We start from the raw sequence: 23,340 nt of genomic DNA, 5'->3' as shown, positions 1-23,340 counted from the left end.
ATCCATCCAGGTTCCTGGTGTCCTTTTTGAAATCATAATAATAATAACAAAAATAAACTAAACATGGCATCTGGAGCTGCCAGTCTCGCCTCCGCCATCGCCAGCAAAACCAAAACCAAGAAAAAGCACTTCATGCCGCAGAAGAAGAAGCTTTTCCGCTCCAGCGACCCTCTTCTCAGCGTCCTGATGTGGGGAGTCAACCACTCGGTAAGCCTGAACGCTCACACCTGTGGACCAACCCCATGTCCACACCTAGGGCATGCCTCGAAACGTCTTTTATTGCTTGTTTTTAACTCCACAAGGGTCTAGGAGTCATTCATGGTTGAGAACATGGCGACCTCAGACCTCAGGTCAGCACGGTGAGGTAGTAGGATTCGGGCAGGATGAGTTTACCAGAAGGACAGAAAAACAGATTTACGACAAGATATATGACAAGAGGGGGCATTGGTGGCTCAGCAGGGCCGGTGCCAAGCCCGGATCCAATCTGGTGTAAAGTCTGTGCCGAGTTGTGTGCGGATTGGATGGTCCGCTCACTGTGACGACTCCTCATTGGGAGCAGCCGAAAGACACAACAGCATCAGCAAGGGGCTCAAATGGTTAAGGCTGTCTGGTACTCAGTCACTGACCATAAGGTTAGTGGTTTGGCCCCATTGAGTCCTATCTGCTGACCCCGTGCTTTGACCCCAGCTTCTTCACTGTAAGGAACAACCGCTGTCTTAAAAGGTTACCCGCAGTGCAGATCCAGTGCAGGTGTGTGTGGCAGCCCTTACTTCTGCCTGTCGTATGCGCTGTCGCTGTACAAGCATCACAGTCTGATCTGGGGTGAACTCGGCCTGACGTACCCGTTTTTCGCATTAGACAATGCTGCCTATGGAGGGTTATAGGCTGTGTACAGTATAATAATAATAACTGTATGACATAAAAAGTTAATGATGCTACCTACTGTTAAGGCCCACAAGAAACGCCTGTGACACGCTTCAGAAGAAGACAAACATTGACGATGGAAATCCGAAAAACAGGAAACACAACAGTAGTCATAATAATGTTAACATCAAACATGTTATCGCCGCATATACAGTTTTAAAATTAATCACTGAATCGCATTTTCACATTTCCGCTAATGGCTAAAATAAGACAAATAAAATGCTTTTTTGGGACTGTTAAAGTGAAGGATGTTAACGATTAATCCCTACTTAATTAATTGCGGCTATGAGTTAAACAGATGAAAAATATATTAACCAAAATGTTTGTTTTACATAATATTTCTTTGCATAATGTTTGTTCAGTTTTGTGTTAAATTGTTTGCCACAAGAAGGCGCTCTTGCAGTTAAGCAATATTGCACACTTATGTTTCCAGTGCGTGTTTAAACTGTTCATGCTTCGTTAATTTCTTTCACAAAACTCGATTGTTGCGATTGTGCCGCTAGCAACACTTCAGCTGAGGAAAAAACGTGTTGATTTTCAGTTCATCTAGCACAATCTGCAACCCTAGTAAAAGTAGGACATGGGGATGGGAAAATGTATCAGAATTTGTCATATCACAATGCAAAAATGCCAAAGGATATACCGTTTGGTTTCACAATGTGTATTGTGGTCTCACTTATGTTAGACAAGTGTTTTTTTTTTTTTTTTTGCATATTCCATACTATGTCGGCTGAGGACATGATGAAATAATATGCAATAAAAAGGTGACTGTGCCCTCTGCTGACAAAGTATAGACTAGGCGAAGAAAAAACACACTGTCTAACTGCCTACACTTGTCAAACATTGCAGCAGGGAGAGGCGATAGTGAGTCCGTGGTATGGCAGTATTTCAGCTTCACTGCAACTTGGGGCTTCTGTTTTAATCATACTGTACCTATAAAAAATTCTTTGAACTAGTTTATTTAATTTTTTCCATATATTTTATTATAAGTTTTGAAATATGGTTAGAAGCATAATGTGCACTTTTGCTGCAAATAATATGTTTGCAAATTTGCATGTTCTCCCCGTGCTTCTAAGGGTACTCCGGTTACCCCAGCAATCAAAGACACGTAGATTATGCTCATTGGAGTTTACCAACTTGCCCGTGTGTGCGCCCTGCAATGGATTGGCGCCTTCTGCCCAAAGTCCCCTGGGATAGGCTCAAGCACTAGTAACATCTAGCAGTAGCATGTACCATAAACAATTTGTTAAAATTATTGATTTTTTTAAATTTTATACATTAACATTAGTACAGTTAACGCCTTATACATCTTGGACATCGGACACTGCATGTAATCCGATATCATGGATTTTTAAAAACGTGTTGTTTAACAAAGTAAAAAGAAAAATAAAGATGATTATTTAACATTTAGGAATATTTTCAGTAAAATAATAGGCTGCAATTTTTGGAGAAAAGAAGGGAGAGAGACAGAGAGAGATAGACAGAGACAAGTCATACTGCCTTAAACACACCCAGTACCCCACCACCACATGCCACAACAGGTCGATCGTCCTGAAAATCTTTTAGGACAGACATGATGTACCTCACATCTGCATGTCTGTGTAAGATCAGGACGCTCCACACACACTGTAAGAAATGATCATTTTATGGTCCCTGCAGTGGAATTATTTTATTCCTGGCATTACCCGTGTCTCATCGAGGAGAGGACTATTTCCCAGTGGTCCCACAAACCAATAATTGGGCTCTCGGGACTTCTTTTCAGAGCGTCATGTTAATCCTAAAATGAAATGCCTTTCAGGACGCTTTGTAGCCAGACAGTATTATGAGGCCTGCGCAGATGTGGCGCATCTCCTTTACCTGAGCTATAAAGGTTTTCACAAATGTAGCTTTGCCTGGAGTGCATCTGAAGCTCTCAGTAACAGAAACAACTCTCTAATGGTTAAGAAGTGTTATTAAAATTTACAAAATCAGCAAGTGCTGTCCGTGCCTCTCATGTAATAATGTTAAACAGCGTATGGTTTTAAAGGCTGTTGAAAATGAAATGTCTATCCTGTGCACTTTAAAATAGACAGAGAGAGCAGGAACGTTTTTATAACTGTTTCCCGCAGTACTAGAATGTAAAATACCGATGTTACTCCCATATGTACTGTAATTCATACAAGCACATGTTCTTTGGTACTGTAGGCTAAATACAGTAATAATTCATTATCCCAAGTTGCACTTTTTATATGCAGTTGCTTTGTGTTTTGTCCACAGTACTAAAACTTTTATACAGTATTATATTTTATATTATCATTAATATTTATATTACTGTGTATATTACAAAATTTGTAAAGTATATTGCTCTTAATAGTTTAGAGTTAAAATGCATAAAAAATTATATATTCCCACGAAAAAAAGGCATAAAGAAATTGGGGAGGATATTTGCAGTTTTCTTGAAATTGCTGTGGTTTCCGCGAACAATTATTAGTTAGGTTCTAAGGAAAAACTTCACAAACTCTGATCTGCGACTATGTGGGGGTCGACTGTTTACCAGGGCGCTGTTAAGTTCTTCAATCTGATTAGTCAGAAGGTGTTAATAGTTCCTATAGGTTTATAATTAATATAGTATCTCATACAGTGAAACCTCATGTTGCGAGTAACATGGTTTGCGAGTGTTCCGCAAGACGAGCAAAGATTTGTAATAAATTTGGACTTAAAAAACTAACAAGTCTTGGTTTGCGAGTACCGAGTATCATGTATCACGCATGCGCTTCTTGTTCAAACCCCTCTTACTTTCGCCTTCACAGACACACACACACTTTTCAGCAGTGATTCCGTTAGTATCAATCGAGTGTCGGTAGAAAGATTCCTTGTTTATTTTTACAATAAATCAGTGTTTCTGTTTTGTGTGCGCGTGTTTGAAAAGAGTGGAGGAAGGGTAACTGTGTAAGACGAGAAGGGTGAGGGGGGAGCTTTTAGATTTGCACACACATACATTGCCCCTTCACGCACAACCGGAAACACTTATCTGTTGGGATTAATTTTTTCTTTTTTTATAAAGGCAAAGTGAAAGTTAATTTGTTTATTTTTACTTAATATTTTGTGTTAATTATTTGTATGTATTTATTTTATGCTGTGGAACAAATAATTTGAGTTTCCATTATTTCTTATAGGAAAATTTGATTTGGTTTACAAGTGTTTTGGAATATGGGGCCGCTTTCCACTTCTGTTTTCCAAGGTTACACTTTACTTTTATTTCATCAGTTAATTAGTTACAAATTAGAATAATTTCCAATTACGCCATTGTCTTATTCTTTACTTAATACTTTGTGTCATCAGTTACAGAAATACATTCCAACATTAATAATGTATAACCGTAAGCTAAAATCTGGCTATTATTATTATTGTTGTTGTTGTTTAGTGCTTGTTAAGCACGTCTATGTTAAATAATAAACCATGTTTGTATAAAAAATGAAGCACATTTATTAAGATTAAAAGTCAGATAGATTTAAATCAGAGAAACTCCAGTCGTCGTAGTCCACCATCATCCAACCAATCAGAACAAGAACGTTAATCAAGTACCTAGTTAGTTCATCCTCTTCTCATATCAGGATTGAGGTGATGGAGACCAGACAGCACACCGGTCTACTAAAACATCTGACCGCTCCTTTAACGTGTCACACTTCTTGCCGTTATCCTGTAGCAGTAAACACAGCAGAATGAAAAGCCTCTGGTTTCATTTATACTGCTTTAAGACCAGCTGAAGATTATTTCTAATGAATCTAATGCAATAATCAATATAACAAGTGTCTCATTCAGCTGGCTTATCCAAAATAAATCTTTCCCGGAGGTTAATCAAATAACAATTAGTGGTTAATACCGTCTGGTTCTCTGCAGCCCAGATTTCCCCGACACAGAGCAGAGACAGCGCTCCTTCAGTCCCCGTTATGCTCTTCCATAGGGAGTGTACAGTACATCATTAAAGCCTGATTAATGTACAGTAATCACGTTTAAGTCTCAAATGACCTGTCTTTATTAAAGTACAGTTTTTAACTGTAAAAAATCAGAGAAGTAATTTCTTTTAGTTGATTTATTTCAGAATAAAGGAGCAATTAATTGCTGCGTGCAATTTCAGGAGTAGTTTTCATTTTAAAGATCGCCTCATTATTATTTCAGTTTCATTCCTGAGCCAGCACCATTTTTCCTGGGAAGCCATATCACTGAAGAATTTGCACCTCATAACTGTTTGTATATGATTTATTAACTTAGCATTAAACATTAAGATAGCAAATATACAAAATTAATACAGATGATCGGTTTTGGTGTACATGCTACATTTTAAAGTAACTATTATACACAGCGAAGTAACCACAGCAAATTAAAAGACCTCCTGCTCGTCCCCACCTTCACTCCTGAGCACTTTTACTGTACTGTAGGTCTTCCAAGCATTTAATCTAGCAGCAGCTTTGAAATATAAAAGCGTGCCACCAACCTGGCCGCACACCTCTCCCAGACCTGCCGTTAGGTGCACTAAACAACAAAAGCAAGCCAGCAAGGTCACATGATGGTGATTGATGTGACTGTGAGAACTATGGAATCTCTCTGGGTTTATCTTGGGGAGTTTGTGAATCTTTCATTGTTGTGTGTAGGACAGTAGACATCAGTCAAGCGCTGACCGTACGCATTGCAGTATCATCCTGTTATATCGCAGGTTCACCCATTATACCTGCTTACGGGTTAAATAAAGGACAAGAAACATTAAAGTCTAAAGTCTGCTCGATTGCTATCCATCGTCTTTCTAATTGTCGAGCGAGATGATGTCTGGCTGCCTGAAACGTGTCTTAGCATTCCTTAATAATACATCTCCTTCTGCCTGTTTCAATTAGAGATGTTCTGGTTATACTGTCATGGTTTCATAGCTCTTCATAATACATAAACATTAAACCAAACGCCCCACCATTGACTTTTTTTTAAATATGAATTTAAATGCTTTTCAGTCTGTCAGATCAGTGTAGTCGTTCCAGAGATTTTATTCTTCCCTTAAACCTTCTCTCTCTGAGTGATAAATATCGACGGTAAAAAATATTTAATAGGTCGTTTGCTATCACGTGACGATGATGACGCAGGACATCCCTCTGGAGGGCGGGAAGAGAGGAACTAAATCAATGAGATGGAGAGCAGCGCTTATTGCACTAGTTTAGATGATATTCCCAGAGAACAGTTTAAGCAGCGGATAACTCGATATGCCGGACGTGATCCTCAGGTTATGATAAGGAGCGATACGTACACGTGAGCTGATATCCAGGCAGCGACTGTAAGTTACTAACATCGCGGCAGATTTGCGTACCTTGTGCTGAGCGTCTTCTCATGCTGTGCTGTGATTGGCCGGGTTGAGCTGTCAATCAAGCTGACGGATCGTTAACATCAAGTTGTCGTTTGTGTAACTATTAACCCTGATCAAAATGTAACTGCTGCATAGACACACACACCTCTGTGCTCAGTTATCGTTGCTCTAAATTATTGGTTTTTTTTAAACATTTTGGTAAAGATTTATGAAGTAAAGAAGCAGTTAGTTACATAAACCTAACCACTTCCTGATGTAAAGAGCAGACATGACGTCATGTGCATGTCACATACGGAAACCTTCATTCGTTCATTTTCTATACTGCTTTATCCTATATAGGGTCTAAAGTCTGAAGATGTCCAATGTGGAAACTGGAAAGGGTCGGAAATCGAATCAAACCCTCGACCCTGGAGGTTCGAGGCCACAATGATTTTAAATTACTTCAGCTCTGTTTTATTGATATTATTATTACTGATTAAACATGATAGACGATATAGAGGTACCCTTTAAGAGACGAAACCAAAAAACCCAAATAGCCGCAGCGATCCATACGATCCCGTCCATCCGACAATAGCGCACATCACAGACGGAATCTGACACCGCATCCCACCAGCATGTCCCACCGGTATGTCCCACCCGCTGCAAAAGCGCTCAGCCAGAGGAGCCATTAAGCACATTTTTTTCTCCCTGTAATATCCTTTTACTAACATAATGGCCCCAAGTGACTTGTTCTGCATTACTGTTCCCGTCTTGTATCCATAACAAAAGCATCAACACGGCCGCAGCTCGAAAGATTCTGCCTGAGAAAGACAATTTTCTCAACTGCGCAGACGGTAAGCACTCGGCCGGCGCAATGTCAATAAGTGCCACCGAGTATCCTGTGAACAAAACGCAAGCAGAGATGACATGAGTGTAGGCACACCACGCGCAGACGACTCGCATCCACTTCACAAGCCTTTCAAACCCACGTCCAAACTCATCTCCGAGCTTCAGAGTGCTCAGCTCTGGCCTTCATGAGTCAGTTTTTTTTTTCCAGTCTCTCTGTCTGTTAAGAAAAAAAATAAAATACAGCAGCCTGGCATATGCAGAGCGCCTGGAGGAGAGTCGGCCAAGAGAAATGTCTGACTAATTCTCTCTCTCTCTGACCCCGGAGACTCTGAGCCATAACTACCGCTTTCACTCCGCTTCTGCCTCTCAGAGCCGAGGACATAAATCTCTGCCTCACTCATCAGCAGGCAGTGTGTTTAGGATGCTTTGGTAATTACATTTTCCGGACACAGAGGCAATCTAACGGGAGCCGGGAGTGAGACCGACGCCCGAATCTCGTCCCGACGAGAGGCAGCGGTTTTATAACCTGCTGTTGAGGCTGTGTTGTAATTACAGTCTTTTCCGCACTGCTTGATCAGTGCCGTGTTTTGGTTCTGATTAATGCCTCGCTGCTTCGCCTCTGGTGTGGGTATTAATTACTCCATTAGCCAGCTTCCTCCTTGATCAGCACCCTTTCCTTTTGCTTCCTTCATTCTGTTCACATCTTTTCTATTCTGGCACTTTTTTGTATTATTATTTGTTTATTTATTTTTTAACTTCAATTCCTCCCTTCCATCTCTAACGATGCTCTCACTCTATCATTCCTAGATGGACGCAGAGGAGGGTTTTTATTGCCACGATTGCATAAGGGAGTATAAAATGGAATCCGATTAGATGAACAGGAGGAACTCGTATCCCAAAGATGATATGGCGGCTAGTCAAAATCGTATTAGCCAGTTCACAAGAAGGCACTCCTGTCACATTTTGTCAAATCATCATCTTTCTGCAGAGAAGAAGCAACAAAATAAAGGAAAAATAATGGAATAATCATGATTAGAGAGTGGGGGTTGCAAGATTATGGCAGGAATTATAATCATGATCTGAGATTATTAGATATTATTATTTATTAACTGTGGAGAATGCATCTAATGAACCACTGAACTCGCTGTTTCAGTGACATCTTAACGTTTCATACATCGGAGAACCTGAATACAGTCTGTCTGTCCAGATTATGTCACACAAAACTGGCTGAACATAATTTAATGAAACTTTTGCAGTACGGAGCCTGGAGATCCAGGAGGACAGACGCCTCGCTTTAGCTGTTTTAGCAGCTGTTGCTAACGCTGCCATGAAATCCCCGTGCTAACGGTGCTGCCTGATGACATCAGTGCAATACGAGGAAATAAATTCCGATCTGAAGATCGTGCCCTAAAAAAATCTGATCCGTGCCACGTTAAGATAAGAATTCGGGATTGGTGCACCTCAATGTGAACAGAACTTTTAATGAAAGACTCCTTTTCTCTTCTTTATCTTCTAATCTTTATTTTATTTATTTATTTATGTTTTACTCATTTGTCCCCGAATCGATTGACCAAGAGAATTAGGAGCTCAGCTGTGATCCGTGCAACCAATTCCCATAAGATTACATGCAAATCTGAGCAAGACTTACACAAAACACACACACACACACATGCACCAACGCATGCACACACGTTTGAAAGCCCTGTAAGCCAGAATAACCATCAGGAGGATCAGAGCCATTACACAACATAATAATAATAATCCACTCTAAAAAATAATTAAACATGCCCACTTCTTGTTTCACACCAAGTGTTCCTGTGTTTTATTTACACTATTATTATTTTTTTTTTCTTGTACCGTACTGAATTTTGATAGTAGGCAGTTTTACCACCCACTGAGATAATTCCACACACATCACACATGATGATTAGAAACAATACAGCTCGAGCACCGTTTCTTTCTTCATCTATATGACATTATTTTTTATAACACAAAAATATTTTTACATCTTTAAAAACATTTACTGAGCTACTGGCCGAGTGGACAGACGGTGCTGTCTCAGAGGAGCGCGGCGTGTGAGCTGTAGGGCTGTTTGTGCAGGACAGTGCGAGGCGTTGGACTGCATGCTAATGCTCATGACGCATCACACTCATTTCTTTGAGCTTGACCGTGATAAATTATTTTTTAATGATAATTGAAGGTAGAGCTTTTGCTATCATTAATAAGAATAGGAAATGGGGGGGAAGCAAGCACTTTCCCTTTGAATAGATTACTTTCAGCCTCACTCCCTGTTGGCCGACCACGCTGATAAATTTGTTCGCATGTTACAAATGAACCGTCAAACATATCAAAAGACTGAGAATGAGCTTTTGTTCAGATTAGACCCACAATGCTGTGGTTCAAATTTTGTGAGGATTAAAGAAAATGTATAGGAAAAAAATGTTGTTTAGAATGGTGGAAAAATCCATCAGGGCAGTAATTAAAATTGCTGTACGTGTTAAACTCCACATAACCAAATAATTAGAGGGAAGTATACCTACCGTTCAAAAGTTTGGAATCACTTTCGGATTTCTGTTTTTGTTAAGTGAATTATTTTCGACATTCTACAACAATACTTAAACATAACAAAAGACTGAGAATGAGCTGGGGATTTTAAAACTATGAAATAACACACATGGAATTAGGTAATTAAGTAACAACAACAGTCATTTATTATTTTAAGACATGGACGTCGGCCTTCTGGAACAGTTCTTGCAAGAACAGAATTGTGTCGAGTGCGTTGACACAAACACCATGATGAAACCGGCTCTCATGAAGACCTTTCGTTCCTGGGTGACCCCCAAGGCCCCCTTATGTCCATGTTATAGGATAAGCGATATAGAAGATAAATGAGTGAATAATAATAATGATTATAATAATAATAATGATAGCGATGGGGGGAAATCGATTTGTGATTCTTTTTTGTGGCAATTTATGTATCACCACACTGTCTCCAAAACTGTTGCTGTTGCTCTATCATCCTATAGGTGGCGCATTCTGAACTGTTCACACACTGTCAGGCAGCACAGCATCCTGTGTGTTTAGTATCTAAAAAAAACTTAGGATTAAGGATCTTAATAAAATTAAATAATTCACATGCAGAATCGCGATACAGGTAGTCCCCAATTTACGAACAGGTTTCCTTTTCAGGTCAAATTCGTCAAATTTCACTTAAGGTTTTACTTAAGTCTGACAAAGAGAGTCTTATACGCCTTTGACACGAATATATGAGGTAAAGCATGTCAATCTACTTGACCAAATCTGTCCCGTTTCCACATGTGGACAAAAACGTAATCGCGCCTAAGGAAATAAATCTCGCACGTGAAATGTAACAGTGTTGTCTCTACGCCGTTAAATCACGGCACTGTTTTCCTGGACTGTGCTGTACTGGACTGTGAACTCATATCAGGACAACTTTACAGGACAGACATTTTCTATCATCGTGCTCCCGGACTGATTCATTGAAACCGATAAGGTTGACTAATTTCTCCCGCACACGCAAACACATACAATATACCGGATTTTAGACATTTTATACATTCACTTACACACTGAAAATGTGGTATATAATTGTAGATATTGTTTTTTGGTGCCCTGCAGCGTCTATTTTTGGTACAATATACATGAGCAACTTCTATGATTGAACCAGAGGTAAAACCGCGGTCCGCTCGTATCTGCGTAAATCGTATCTGCGTAAAAAAACTCGATTGTTCGTAAGTTGGGGACGAGCTGTACAATTTGAATCGACAACAAGGTATCGCGAAATCTCGTATCGGCCGGTCCTTGGTGGTCTAGTAAAAAATGTTTAAATGCGGGAGTATAGGTGGATAGATTTTTATAGTGACATACAATCGATATTATGATGTCATCATTGTAGACGGAGCTCGCTGCAGGACAAAATGCTGTTTCTGTGAAAATGGAGCAGATATTTTTAGGAGACTGCTGCGTTGTGCTTTCAGGTGGGTACAGCTGGAAACGTCACTTTCGCTGACTCGCCCACAGGCTGTGACACACTGGCACATTTAACAAATATATATATTTATATACTTTTTTTTTTAGAAATAACGTGTACAGTGTGCCATTCCTCTACGATGAAATGGAATGAACTCGTTGGCCCGTGCTGGCAGAGAGAAATCTTTCATGCTCTCTCTGTCTCTCTCTTTCTGTCTCTCCCTGTCTCTTTCCAGACTGTTTAGCCTGCTACATGAGACACATTTTCTGGCAGCAGGCTGTGAAGGGGGAAGCAGAATAACAGTTTACAGATCGCTCGCTTCTTCGTTCCAGCATGAAAGTATAAACAGCAAAATATTTTTTTTTCTTCGGTTGTGCTACATTTTTTTTTTTACCCAAGTCCAAATGTCTGTGCGATGTTCATCAGCAGCTTGTACGAAGCGTTTACACACGCTATACAGACTGACGGCGGAGTTTGCTAACAGATACCAGGCAATACCCCCTAATGCAGCAAGGACAGATGGAGACACAGAGGAAGGTACACCGAAATAGCCTCCTGCGTCATATTGATAGAGTGTGTGTGTGAGTGAGTGTGTTTGTGTATAGATGATGGAGGAAGTGTCATAAAAAGCAGGTAGGATTCCATAGGGAAGGGCAGAGAAAATATTCCCCCTGACAGGCTACTGAAATAGAAATAGTGCCTCTGCCTTGACGAATATGCCGTATATCGCTAGTAAAGAGGATGGACATCTGAGTGTGTGTGTGTGTGTGTGTGCAGGAGAAAGGTAGTGTTTGGCCATGGGCCATCGGTGCACCAGCGTTCTCAGTGAATTAGAGGTCAGGCCTGTTCCAGAGAGCTGACGTGATGATAGGAGTTCGATCAGATGCTCCGTACTGCCTGTGTGAAACTGATGAGTGCGTATCTGAGCTCTCTCCTGCTCTCTCCTGTGTGTGTGTGTGTGTGTGTGTGTGCAGATAAACAACCTTAGTCACATTCAGATCCCTGTGATGCTGATGCCCGATGACTTCAAAGCCAACTCCAAGATCAAAGTGGACAATCACCTGTTCAACAAGTACGAGCAGAAACGGCGTGTGATGAGTCGCAGCCGTTTGGCTCCTTCTCATGTTTACACTTTATTCAGTTAATCAGGCAATTTTTTTGATCTAATATCACATCTTCCCTTCTCTTCTGCTCTCCTGTTTTCTCTCTTTTTCTCTTCTTCTCACTCCTGCTCTCTTCTCTCATCCCTTCTCTCCTTTCATATCTTCCCATCTATTTTCCTCTTCTCTTCCCGTCCACTTTTTTTTTTCTTCTCCGCTCTTTTTTTCCCTCTACTCTTATCTTTCCTTTTTAAAACATCTTTATTTTTCCGTCTTTCTCTTTCCTCCATCTCGCTCCATCCTTTCCCTCTTCTTTCCTTATTTTCTTTCTGGCTGCCTCTCTGTCTCTTGTACCTTTTGTCTATCATGTATCTTTCCCTTTCATGTTCTTTCTTGTTCTTGCTTTCATGTCTGTCTCTTTTCTCCATTTTTTTCTTCATCCTTTCCTTTTTTTTATTATCTGTCTCTGCATGTCTCTGTCTCTCTTTCTCCCTCTCTGTCTCTTTCTTTGTCTCTCTGTCTATCTCCCATCTCCCCCGTCTTTCGTCTTCTCTCTGTCTTCGCCTCTCTGTCTCCTTCTTTTGTTCTTTCCTTTTTCTTATTTTGTTCCCTCTTAATCATGTCCCCCGTTATATTTTTCACTTTCTGTTTGCCTGTCTGTGCTTATTTTCCATTTTCCTTTCTTGCATTTCTCTCTCTCTCTCTGTTTATCTTCCTCATTTTAACCCTTTCTCTGTTTTTCTTCCTACCTCATTCTCTCTTTCTCTCTCTCTCTCTTTCTCTCTCTCTCACAAGAGAGAATATGCCAAGCCATTTCAAGTTCAAAGAGTACTGTCCTCTTGTCTTCCGAAATCTGAGGGAGAGATTTGCCATCGATGATCAGGAATATCAGGTGCCTGAATTAAAAAAAATAATAAATAAAACATTCATGTAATCATTGTATCTCATTAACTGTGAATTGACTGTGTTTATATATATTGTACTGGGATGTGGAATTATTATTAATCTATTTATTGTACTGAATTCATGCAGCGTTCTTTTACATCACTTTCTATACTACAGGACACACTTCACTTTACTCACACAGAAATATTCCTTTTAGATTTATATATAACAATAAAGTAAATGCAAACAGTATGACAACAACACACACCAGCAAAGATCACACTGCTGTAGGAAAGAAAAGGACAAATTAGGCGTAAGATTGGTAAGCAACAGCCGACTGCGATCAGGATGCGAAATGTCAAAGTTTATCCTGAAAGAAAGGTCAAGCTTGTTTACACAAATATAGCGCTTGCCTCAAAATGAGTTTTTCTTTTCTTTTAAGAAAAATAAATAAATAAAGGAATGTAAGGTCTCGGTTTATCAGGACGAGCCCAGATTGTCTAAACATCGAACCTGCAGTCGGTACTTATTATGCCAGAAATTGGACAAAGTGTGGTGAGATCAGGTTTTCGAGTTTTAAATGAATATCCGAATTACTTTTGTTCCCTCTAAGCAGTAACAAGGACAACAGAAACAGCTAATTAGATTCCGGTGTTATGCGCTAAAATTCTCATATAATGTTTATTTTGTTGCACATTTATGTTGCAGGGGTTTGTCATGTAATACAAAAATGTTTACATGAATAAATTTCGTTTATGATGAAAATTTGATGGAAGATTTTTATTATAAAATAATCAATATACATAAATATACATGTATATGAAAAAATATATATAATTTATACAACTTTTTTTATATATACAACATGTATTTTTTACATTGCTTATTTTAAATTCAAATTACTTTGGTGTAATTTGTAAATCATAAACCTATGAATTTTTGGTCTAATATAATATTTGATAGAGATTATGTAGGTAGGGAAATAACACCGCATTTAGCTGAAGACCGAACAGAAGCAGATAGAGCAGGGCTTTGGATTTTTCCCCTTCTGTCATCATTGTTAGGAAGAGCGATGTTTTCTCTAACGCCCATGGACGTCAGCGTGACATGTACCACACCTATCCTTATGCAGAACTCTCTGACACGAAGCGCGCCGATCCCGAGCGACGCCCAGGGCCGCAGCGGTGCGCGCTTTCACACCTCCTATAACAAGAAGTACGTCATCAAGATCATCACCAGTGAAGATGTGGCTGAGATGCACAACATCCTGAAGAAGTATCATCAGGTAAAACGTGGTCTTATTATCATATTGTGTGTATACTGATTGTTTTCAGCTTTCTGTACATATTGGCAGACACTCTTATCCACACTCTCAGAGATATAGTAACAGAACGAGCGATGCCTGCCATTTTTTCACCCCGATCCATCCTCTCAAAAATTTTCACTGTTGTCTCCATCGTTGTTGCTCGGCGTTTCTTAGCAGGACCAGCTTTATTGCTGCTGCTTCTACACTCGCTTCCAGACATCCTGGGATGCATGCTACACACACGTGATAATGTACATCATAATGGACGTGTGATCTGATTTCCGCACGAAGCCATGTTCAAATCTTCAAAAGTTTGTAACTTGAATGTTCGTATGTAGAGGACTTTGTGCTGGGGTTGTACCATGCGTGTGTGGTCTGATCCTTCTAATCCAGTTATATGCCTTAAATTCTCCAGATTAAATGTACAGTGCTGTTTGTGAAAAAGTTTTCGGATCGTTTAGCATGCTTTACTTCATCAGACAGACTCTCTTTAAGTGGTTTCTTGATTCAGCAGGTCTGGCAGTAATCAGGCCCGGTTGTGGAAATTCACTCAATAATTCAGGACTGAATTTCCTACAGTTTCATACACGAACTTCCAATAACGGAAGTGGACTCTGTATTAAATTAAACTCCCCTGTTATATTAAGCTTAAAGCCTCCTAACACTCAGTATGACTGCAGATCAATCCTTAATATCCGTTATCAACCAAATGACCAGCTTTTTAAAAAGCAAAAAAATTTTAATTATTTATGATTTCGCATTTCACATAAGGCAAAATAGGGTCAGGCATGTTTGGGCACCTTTTTGACTTAATAAATGAAATCATCATTTAAAACCTGCTTGATGTGCATTCACACTGTTCAGTCATCGATGCAGTTTGATAAAGCGTTTAAGTGCGACGGATACGCAAAAAAAAATCAAGATCGATACTTTTTCACAGAACTGAATGCATTCACTTCATCTCAGAGATATAGTAACAAAACGAATGAACGAATGCATTTAAGAGTGTCACAAATAAAAAAAAGCCCCCTGAGATCCTGAGCTCGAACCGTTGCTGTACCATTGCCAGCCGTAGCCAAGTATGCAAAAAAAGAAAATGGGACGTGCTGTATGAGTGGAAGGGGCGTACCCTTTCTCCCCTGTCAATCACAGCGACACGGGGGTGTGTCATCCTGTCTCCTCTATCTAGAAAAAAGTTAGCCTTAATCCTTCCTGTTAGTAGTGAGGTGTATACAGTAGATATAGTACCAGTCAAAAGTTTGGACACACCTTGCAATTAAGTGTCTTTTTTTTTGTTGGTTTAATGATTTTTCTATATCTTAGATTTCAAAACTATGAAATACTGTAAAAGGGAATTAAGTAACAACAATAACAGTCACTTGTTGTTTTAAGACAGAAAGGTCAGCTGTTCTGGAACAGTTTTTGCAAGAACAGTATTGTGTCGAGTGCATTTGCAAAAACCCATCAAGCTGCATGATGAAATTGTCTCTCATGAAGACCTTCCCAGGAAAGCAAGACCAAAACTGAGCTCTGCTGCAGAGGAGAAGTTCATTTAGAGTCACCAGCCTCAGAAATCACCAATTAACAACCAGCACCTCAGATTAGAGTCGTTATGAAGCTTTACAGAGCAGAAGAAGCAGATACATCGCAACACCTTCAGCATTGTTTTACAGTGTAGAAAGAAATACAAATCAGTGTTTTGTGATTTGGGGTGTCCAAACTTTTGACTGGTAGTGTATATGCTAATGTTACAGTGTATTCTCTTGATGGTAGCACTGCAGAAACGAGGGAAATTACGGCATAGAAGCTTTAAAGTAAAACTTGGTTACAGACAAGCAGCACTGCACAGAGCTGTGTGGATATAACGCTTTAACAAAATTAAAGGTAACCCATAAACCATACGAAGTTTTACAGTTCATTGGTTCTGCATGTTCTCAGAGCTGAAATAAAAGATCCGGCTCGTAAATATTGTCAGAAATAAAGACATGATCATTTCCGATGGTGTGAAAACCTCCATCTTCTGAAACTGGAAGTGTGTAGAAGCTATGATTGGAACAAGGCTGTCATTGTGAAGCAGCTGAGTCACCCTTACGGTGAACTCTGCCGAGCTGGAGCCTCATTTGTATGTGTGTGTGTGTGTGTGTGTGTGTGTGTGTGTGTGTTTTTGTTTGCAGTATATAGTGGAGTGCCATGGCAACACACTGCTGCCTCAGTTCCTGGGCATGTACCGCCTCACGGTGGACGGAGACGAGACGTACATGCTCGTCACGCGCAACGTGTTCAGCCCTCGTCTGCCTGTGCACAAAAAATACGACCTGAAGGTTAGAGTTGAGGATTAAACTAATGTATTTGTAAAGGTTTACAGTATAAATCTGTGATAAATAACCAATATTGGGCTTTAATCCATTTCTCAGGGATCCACAGTGTCCAGAGAGGCTAGCGACAAAGAAAAGGTAAAATCATTTGCATTATGATTAATTAGATTTTTTTTCATGAAATAATCCTGATGTTTAGTGAATGTCAAATATATAAAATGATTTGTCGACTGCCCTGAAATAAGCATGCACTTGCACGCTCAGTACATTGCATGTACGTTTGTTACTGGTGTGAGAAAGCCGAGACGGTTTCGTTTGGAATGTTTTCACATTTGTTTGTTAAAATTCCCAAATAAATAACGTGAATAATGACAGAGCGAAAAAAAAGAAACGCCTGAACAGCACTGAGTTTGTGCCCCATGTCGGTGGAGTGCCTTAATGAGTTCCTTTGTTTTATCCCTCCTTTTTGCTCGACTGTGAAAGTGTGATGTTTACGGTGCAACAGTGGCATGTTGTTCTTTCCTAAACGCATGAACGCATTCGAAGAAATGTTGTAAGTGTTTAATTCTGTTACTGAAATGGCAGCAAGTCTGCAGTGGAGATTTTACAGGTAAATAATAATGATAACAATAATAATACACTTTGCAAAAAATTTTACTATAATGATTTTTATTCTATGGTTTGTTTGTGCTCATACTCGTGACTTTCCCAGTAGGAACCTAATGTTTGGTGAGCGATGTAATATAGTTGTAGCGACGTCAGTGTTGCTTTCGAAAGTTAGAATGACTCAAAGACAAGCAATACAAACCTCATGGATTACCATCCATTCGCACAACAAGATTCATTCGTTTGTCACGCATACCTTAAATTATTATTTTTCTCACATATCCCAGTCTGGAAGCCAGGGTCAGAGAGCAGGGTCAGCCAGCACGCAGCGCCCACTAGAGCAGGTAGGGATAAGGGCCTCGCTCAAGGGTTCAACAACCTTCCGATCAGTAAGCCGTATCTGTTCGAGCCGCCACTGCGCCATCCAAACTTATCCACAGTCTCTAGAATTACAAGCGGAGATTGGAGACGGACACAACAGCTTCCCGCACGCAGCGTGTGTACCTCATGTCATGCATCTCTTCGTGTTGTAATGTTCTGCGGTCATTCTAACTTTCAACAACAACCTGATGCCAGCGTTATTCCACAGTCCATAATGTAACGCCAAATGAACACCAGCACAACGTTTCGACACTGAATGTTCCTGCCAGGTTTGGCTTCAACAAATATTTAAACACATAACCACTCCGATTATTGTTCGAGCTTGAAGTACAGTACACTGTATGGATACTCTATTTTTTTTTTTTTTTTTTTTAGCCGATAACAAGGTAACGTTATAGATTCTGATAAATACATATAATATATTTTTGTTAAATTTGGTCAACTATGGATCCAAGCAGCGTTAGCTGACTGCTTTGTAACATCTCATGCATAATGTATATCTGTGGGCATGTGAATAATTTGCATGTATCTTTGTTCTCTGCCTCTTTGTGCATGTACTTCCAGCCGCGTATACTGTACAGCTCGGTGCTCCTTCGCGAGTATGAATATGACCTGCTTCTCTAAAATTGTGAAAATGTGTCATCATATACTCTTAAAATCATTTGACTCATCATTTTCTGAACATAACAGTGAGAACAGTGGCATAACACACTTATGTCTCCTATAAATGCATGTGCTCTGTGTATACTGTAATTCGTCTGTTTTTTTGCGCTTCTTCGTTTTGAAACACCAAATTTTATTTAGTGACTCGTCTTGTTTTTAAGCCGACCAGCCTTAACTGTGTATAAATAGATCTGCTGCATGCCCCTCTCGCCCTCTTCTCCAGCAGCCACGCCCACCTGAAGACGGGGCTCCGGCCAAATCGCGCATGAGCCAAAAACTCCAAACCATTCGGATCGCCACACGCTTTTACTGCGCCATCAGACACGTAAGGACACACTCGCAAAGACGTCACACACATACGCTCTGTCCTGATTGGACGCCCTGAGAGGTGGGGGTGGGGGTGTTGGGGGAAGATGTTACTCGGGCGCAGGCAACGAAAACCATGTCCAGAACTAACCTCATGTCTTCGTCCACAGCGAGTTTGTCTGCGGGGAAACCCAAGAGAACGTCCGACCACAACGCAGTGTGTTTACGGGGACATAATTAAAGCTTCCCTCGAGCACAGGCAATGAATCATCAAGCGAGAGTCAGTAATTAAAAGCATAATTAAAGGAATACTTACAGCACATTAATGCAGCAATAAAAAGAAAAGACTTTGTGTCCTTTTTTATACATAAAAAAAATACTGCTGTGGTTATAGAAGGAATAAACCACAATATTGACGTGCTGTTACAGGAAAATAATCAACAGGTCCTTTACTTCATCACGTCATCCTGTTTATGATTATTTTTCTATAACTGCACAACCACAACGTTTATTTCTTTCTTGTTTATTATGCAAAGATATAAGAAGACAAATACCAGAATATTTTAGATTCCAGTGTGTCTGTATTCAAATAGAGTTCTTTATGTGCTGTATATACACATCTATAAACTCCCTCTCGTCCCCTGTCTCCTAATTAATGCTTCATTTCAAATCTGCTGTAAGAACAAAGGGTTTTTTAAAAGTGTCGTTTGCTCTCTACAGTCTTATGCATGTTTATTTTGTGTTTGTGTTAATCATAATTGTATGTATTCATAACATCATATATTCTGTAACTGGGGATAAAACAAAAGAAACATTATGGATGGCACTTTTATTGGTGTCTTACGGTAATGTGTGTGTTTTTGTGTGTGTGTGTGTGTGTGTGTGTGTGTGTGTGTGTTGGCAAGCACAAAATCAGTGCTCAGACTAAACTACCTAAAGCTAAAGAGCCTTAGCCCTCAGACTTAGATTATAATAAAGCCGAGTGACGGCAGGTTCATAAGATTGTTGTTTCGTGATGAAATCTTTCCCACGGATTTATGCTAACGTGTGTAAAGTGACAGTATGGAACTTAATTCACTTAATTCATTTTCTTAAACAGAACATTTCACAGAGAAAGTTGTTATAGCAAATTCTACTCCATCATAAAATCTAAAAGCCCTTGCTGTTCCAGGATGCAAATGTAGGTCTGTGTATGTGTGTGTGTGTGTGTGTGTGTGTGTGTGTGTGTGTGTGTGTGTGTGTGTGTGAGTAAAGGGACGGCCCCGTGTTTGCTTGAGTGTGTTTACAATTTGCATATTCATAGAACATGGATTTCTAGGCCCTACTGTGCTCTTTTTTTTAATAATTTCTGAGTAACATACAAAGGATGTTCAAGTCAAGCCGGGACTTTTGATTGTGCAGAATATCAGAAGACAGTTATGAGAGTACAACACTTTATTTTTCAATATAATCCCCTGCGACACTAATGCACTTTTCCCAGCGTTTCACTAGTGTCTGTATAGCATCAAGAAAACCGAAAGCTTTCTCAATAATCGGACTGCCTGCTTCAGCACTGGCGTCCCAGGAACTCCTCTAGTAGGCCATGAGCCACTTCACCCAGGATCGTCATTCACGGACGTACAGGCATGCAAATGTTTTATTGCGGCTAAGAGTCTCATCACCATACCGTGTGTGTACTCAAAAGTCTTCTGTAAATGTCAGTCAGTTTTATGCCTTTTATTACATGTCCCAGATTGACTCGAACACTTCTCATATAAATCTAACTCAAACTCTCTCTCTTACGCTTAAGTCAGAAGTTGTTTAAAGTTTTCTGAAGAGTAATACCACTTTTTTTCCCCCCCAGACTAAGGAACTTCCAACATACAAAGACAATGACTTCATCAACGACGGACAGAAGATCTGTATAGATGAAGAGAACAAGAAGATGTTCCTGGAGAAGCTCAAGAATGACGTGGAGGTTTGTGACTTGATTGCGAACCAAACTAGAATTGTAATCATTTTCGCTGCTAATCGATTCATATTTTATGCTGCTTTTGGTGCAGTATTTATTTAATTTTTTTTCTTTAAGTTGAACAGAATAATCTCAACCATGCATCCTCTTATTCTTCCTTCTTCATTTCTCTACAGTTTTGATCACTCACTGCTTAATGTGTGTGTGTGTGTGTCTAGTTCCTAGCTCAGCTAAAGCTAATGGACTACAGCCTGCTAGTTGGGCTCCATGACGTGGAGCGCGGGGAGCAGGAGCAGCCAGAGGAGGAGGTCGAGGAGAACGAAGGAGGAGAGGAGGAGGGAGCCGAGAGCGACGGGGGAGTGACCGGGTCGCCACCCGAGAGTCCCAGCAACACCCTCGACAGCAACAGGCCACTCGGGCCAGGAGAGTTCGATCCCAGCGTGGACGTCTACGCGATACGCAGTCACGAGAGTAAGTGTGTTCCTACAGCCGAGTGTTACTGCAGTCGAACGCAACGCACATGGACAGTTCATCAATCATGTGCTGTTCAGTGCATCCTGATCAAGCTGTTTTTATATGTATATATTTATTTACATTTTCTCTTAGACACCCCGAAAAAAGAAGTGTACTTTATGGCAATAATCGACATCCTAACACCATACGACGCCAAGAAGAAAGCCGCTCACGCAGCTAAGACAGTGAAGCACGGGGTAAGAACTGACGAAGTATAACCTAAATGTTCACTGTGTTGTAGTTTTTTTATATTATCAGCTTAAAAATGTGAGTGGATATTTTGAATAATTGTGAAGTTGTTAATGGAAAGTCGACCTAGTCCGTAGGAAATAAAGTCAACAGCAGGCAGAACAGAAATGCAGATGTGTTTTCAGACCCCTAATCAGCAAGACAGTCACTCACATAGTAGTTTACACGGAACAGTCTGATCGAAGTCATTCCGATTTTTTAGATTCCAACTAAACTGTTTACACTGACGCTGATCTGATAAACTGTGTGAAATGGAAGATAATCCAAGACCCAGTCCTCATCCAGAGCCCAAGTGGATGATAGTCTGAAGTAAACACAGGTGGAAGAGCGAGTTGTTCTCACAGAGTTTAACGGAGGCAAAACTTCCTTTTTGGGAACTTGTGACTCATATAATTATTTCACACAAACACACCCTCACTTCTCGATGGAAATTTATACATTATGCAGTTTAATTCCTATTATTCATATATATTCAAATATACTGTATGAATATTTAAATGTAGCAATAAATGGAAAAGACTTTGCCCTGTCCTTTTTAATACATTAAATTGTACATGTTAGCAAACCACTGTGGTATGAGAGGAATAAAACACTTTATAATATAATAATCAACAGGACCTATACTTCATCACGGCATCCTGTTAGTGATTATTTTCCAATAACTGCATTCCATTTATTGCTACATTCCTATTATTCATATACTGTATTTCATTCCTCCTTCCCAATAAACATTCATACACAATGCAGTTTATATTTCCATTATTATAACTCATTTGACACAAAGAAAGCCTTAAGGAGACCCTGACTCTTAACAGAGCCTGTCTTCCACCACTTAGTACAGTGACAGGACAGACTGTTGAGCAGAAAGAAAAAAAAACATCTATATCTCGATTCATGTGCTTCAGAGGAAACACATCTTAACATTTACCCTCCTCACCCTCCTGGTAGCTGCTTACACCAGGGCAGAGCTGGCTGGTGAGTGGGAATTGGCAAAATGCTGGGAGGAAATATATTTTTTGAACAGATAAAACAAATACAGTCCTTTTTTTCTGTCTCTAACATTTTCCCCTCTTGGCTCCAGGCTGGAGCTGAAATCTCAACGGTCAATCCGGAGCAATATTCCAAAAGGTTTTACGACTTCATCACCACCATTCTGTCCTAACCGTTGCCTGAGGTCAGTCTCAGGACCTTGAATTCAAGCCTCCGACCCATTGAGAGGATTTAAACGGGATCTTTTGACACATGCTCGAACTATTCTGTTTACAGTTGTTGTTTTTGTGTGTGTGTGTTTTTTTTTTTATTAAAATACATGAATAAATAGGTTTGTGGCTATGGATGGACATGTTATACTGTGCAGTACATCTATCTGTATTAGATATTGTTGATCGGGATGTTGAATGGTGTTACTGTGTGTTTGTTTATGTGGAAACCTCAAAGCTGCTTTTTTTTTCTCTTATTCTGTCTCTGTTTAATGCAAGAAGACATCAGACAAAGACATTTTTTGAGCCTGGGTTAAGCATTGTTTTAGACCAAGGCTGCTTTCACACTTTTTCCACTCTGTAACCATAGCAACGCTCCTGGCTAGTATCGCCTTGCTTGCACGCTAGATTGGAATGTGGTGGCTTTAACCACATTTCAAAACTGTTGTCTTGAATTGAGATTTTGGACAGTTATTGTGACATCACATGTCCTGATCAACTACGCAACTAATAGATTTAGAGCGATATTTAAGAATCACCTGGAACTCCACTAAGAACCATTCCAAAAACAGTCAGGATTTACCTACTCGTCAAGGATTTATCTTGACGAGAACTGCTTTCGATATTTTACTTAATAATAGAGACTTAAATACAAAAGTTATAAACCTAACCTACAGTGTAGTGTCTATTAGTGTATTGTATTGTATATAGAGTATATTGTTTAGTAGATTATTTTTGCAGAGTTATATGTGCTAAAATAAAAATATTGCAGATTATTTAAAAGTTTCATTTAGTTA

The 23,340-nt window shown here is 39.8% G+C and overlaps 1 protein-coding gene across 3 annotated transcripts; it reads left to right on the top strand.

Moving 5' to 3' along the window:
- The first annotated feature begins 1 nt into the window (after position 1).
- pip4k2ab (phosphatidylinositol-5-phosphate 4-kinase, type II, alpha b) lies at positions 2 to 23,124 on the top strand. 3 transcript variants are annotated; one of them, XM_053486544.1, is made up of 11 exons: positions 2 to 207; positions 12,044 to 12,141; positions 12,965 to 13,061; positions 14,187 to 14,339; positions 16,535 to 16,681; positions 16,775 to 16,813; positions 18,552 to 18,650; positions 20,475 to 20,588; positions 20,801 to 21,053; positions 21,189 to 21,292; positions 22,426 to 23,124. In XM_053486544.1, exons 1-11 carry the CDS (start codon positions 64 to 66, stop codon positions 22,504 to 22,506), a joined length of 1,329 nt encoding a protein of 442 aa, XP_053342519.1. In that variant the 5' UTR covers positions 2 to 63; the 3' UTR covers positions 22,507 to 23,124. The 3 variants fall into 3 exon arrangements, with proteins under 3 accessions (XP_053342519.1, XP_053342518.1, XP_053342520.1); XM_053486543.1 differs by having other exon boundaries at positions 18,549 to 18,650; XM_053486545.1 differs by lacking the exon at positions 18,552 to 18,650.
- Positions 23,125 to 23,340: the final 216 nt, after the last annotated feature.

This window comes from Clarias gariepinus, chromosome 25 (genome assembly GCF_024256425.1).
Source record: "Clarias gariepinus isolate MV-2021 ecotype Netherlands chromosome 25, CGAR_prim_01v2, whole genome shotgun sequence".
Taxonomy (NCBI): Eukaryota; Metazoa; Chordata; class Actinopteri; order Siluriformes; family Clariidae; genus Clarias; species Clarias gariepinus.
The sequence above is the reverse complement of the archived record's forward strand: the minus strand, read 5'-3'. Positions and strand labels throughout refer to the sequence as shown.

Coding starts and splice junctions, on each gene's coding strand:
- pip4k2ab (XM_053486543.1), top strand. CDS start 64: ATGGCATCTGGAGCTGCCAGTCTCGCCTCCGCCATCGCCAGCAAAACC. Junction 208..12,043: donor TGTGGGGAGTCAACCACTCG/GTAAGCCTGAAC, acceptor GTGTGTGTGCAG/ATAAACAACCTTAGTCACAT. Junction 14,340..16,534: donor TCCTGAAGAAGTATCATCAG/GTAAAACGTGGT, acceptor TTTTGTTTGCAG/TATATAGTGGAGTGCCATGG.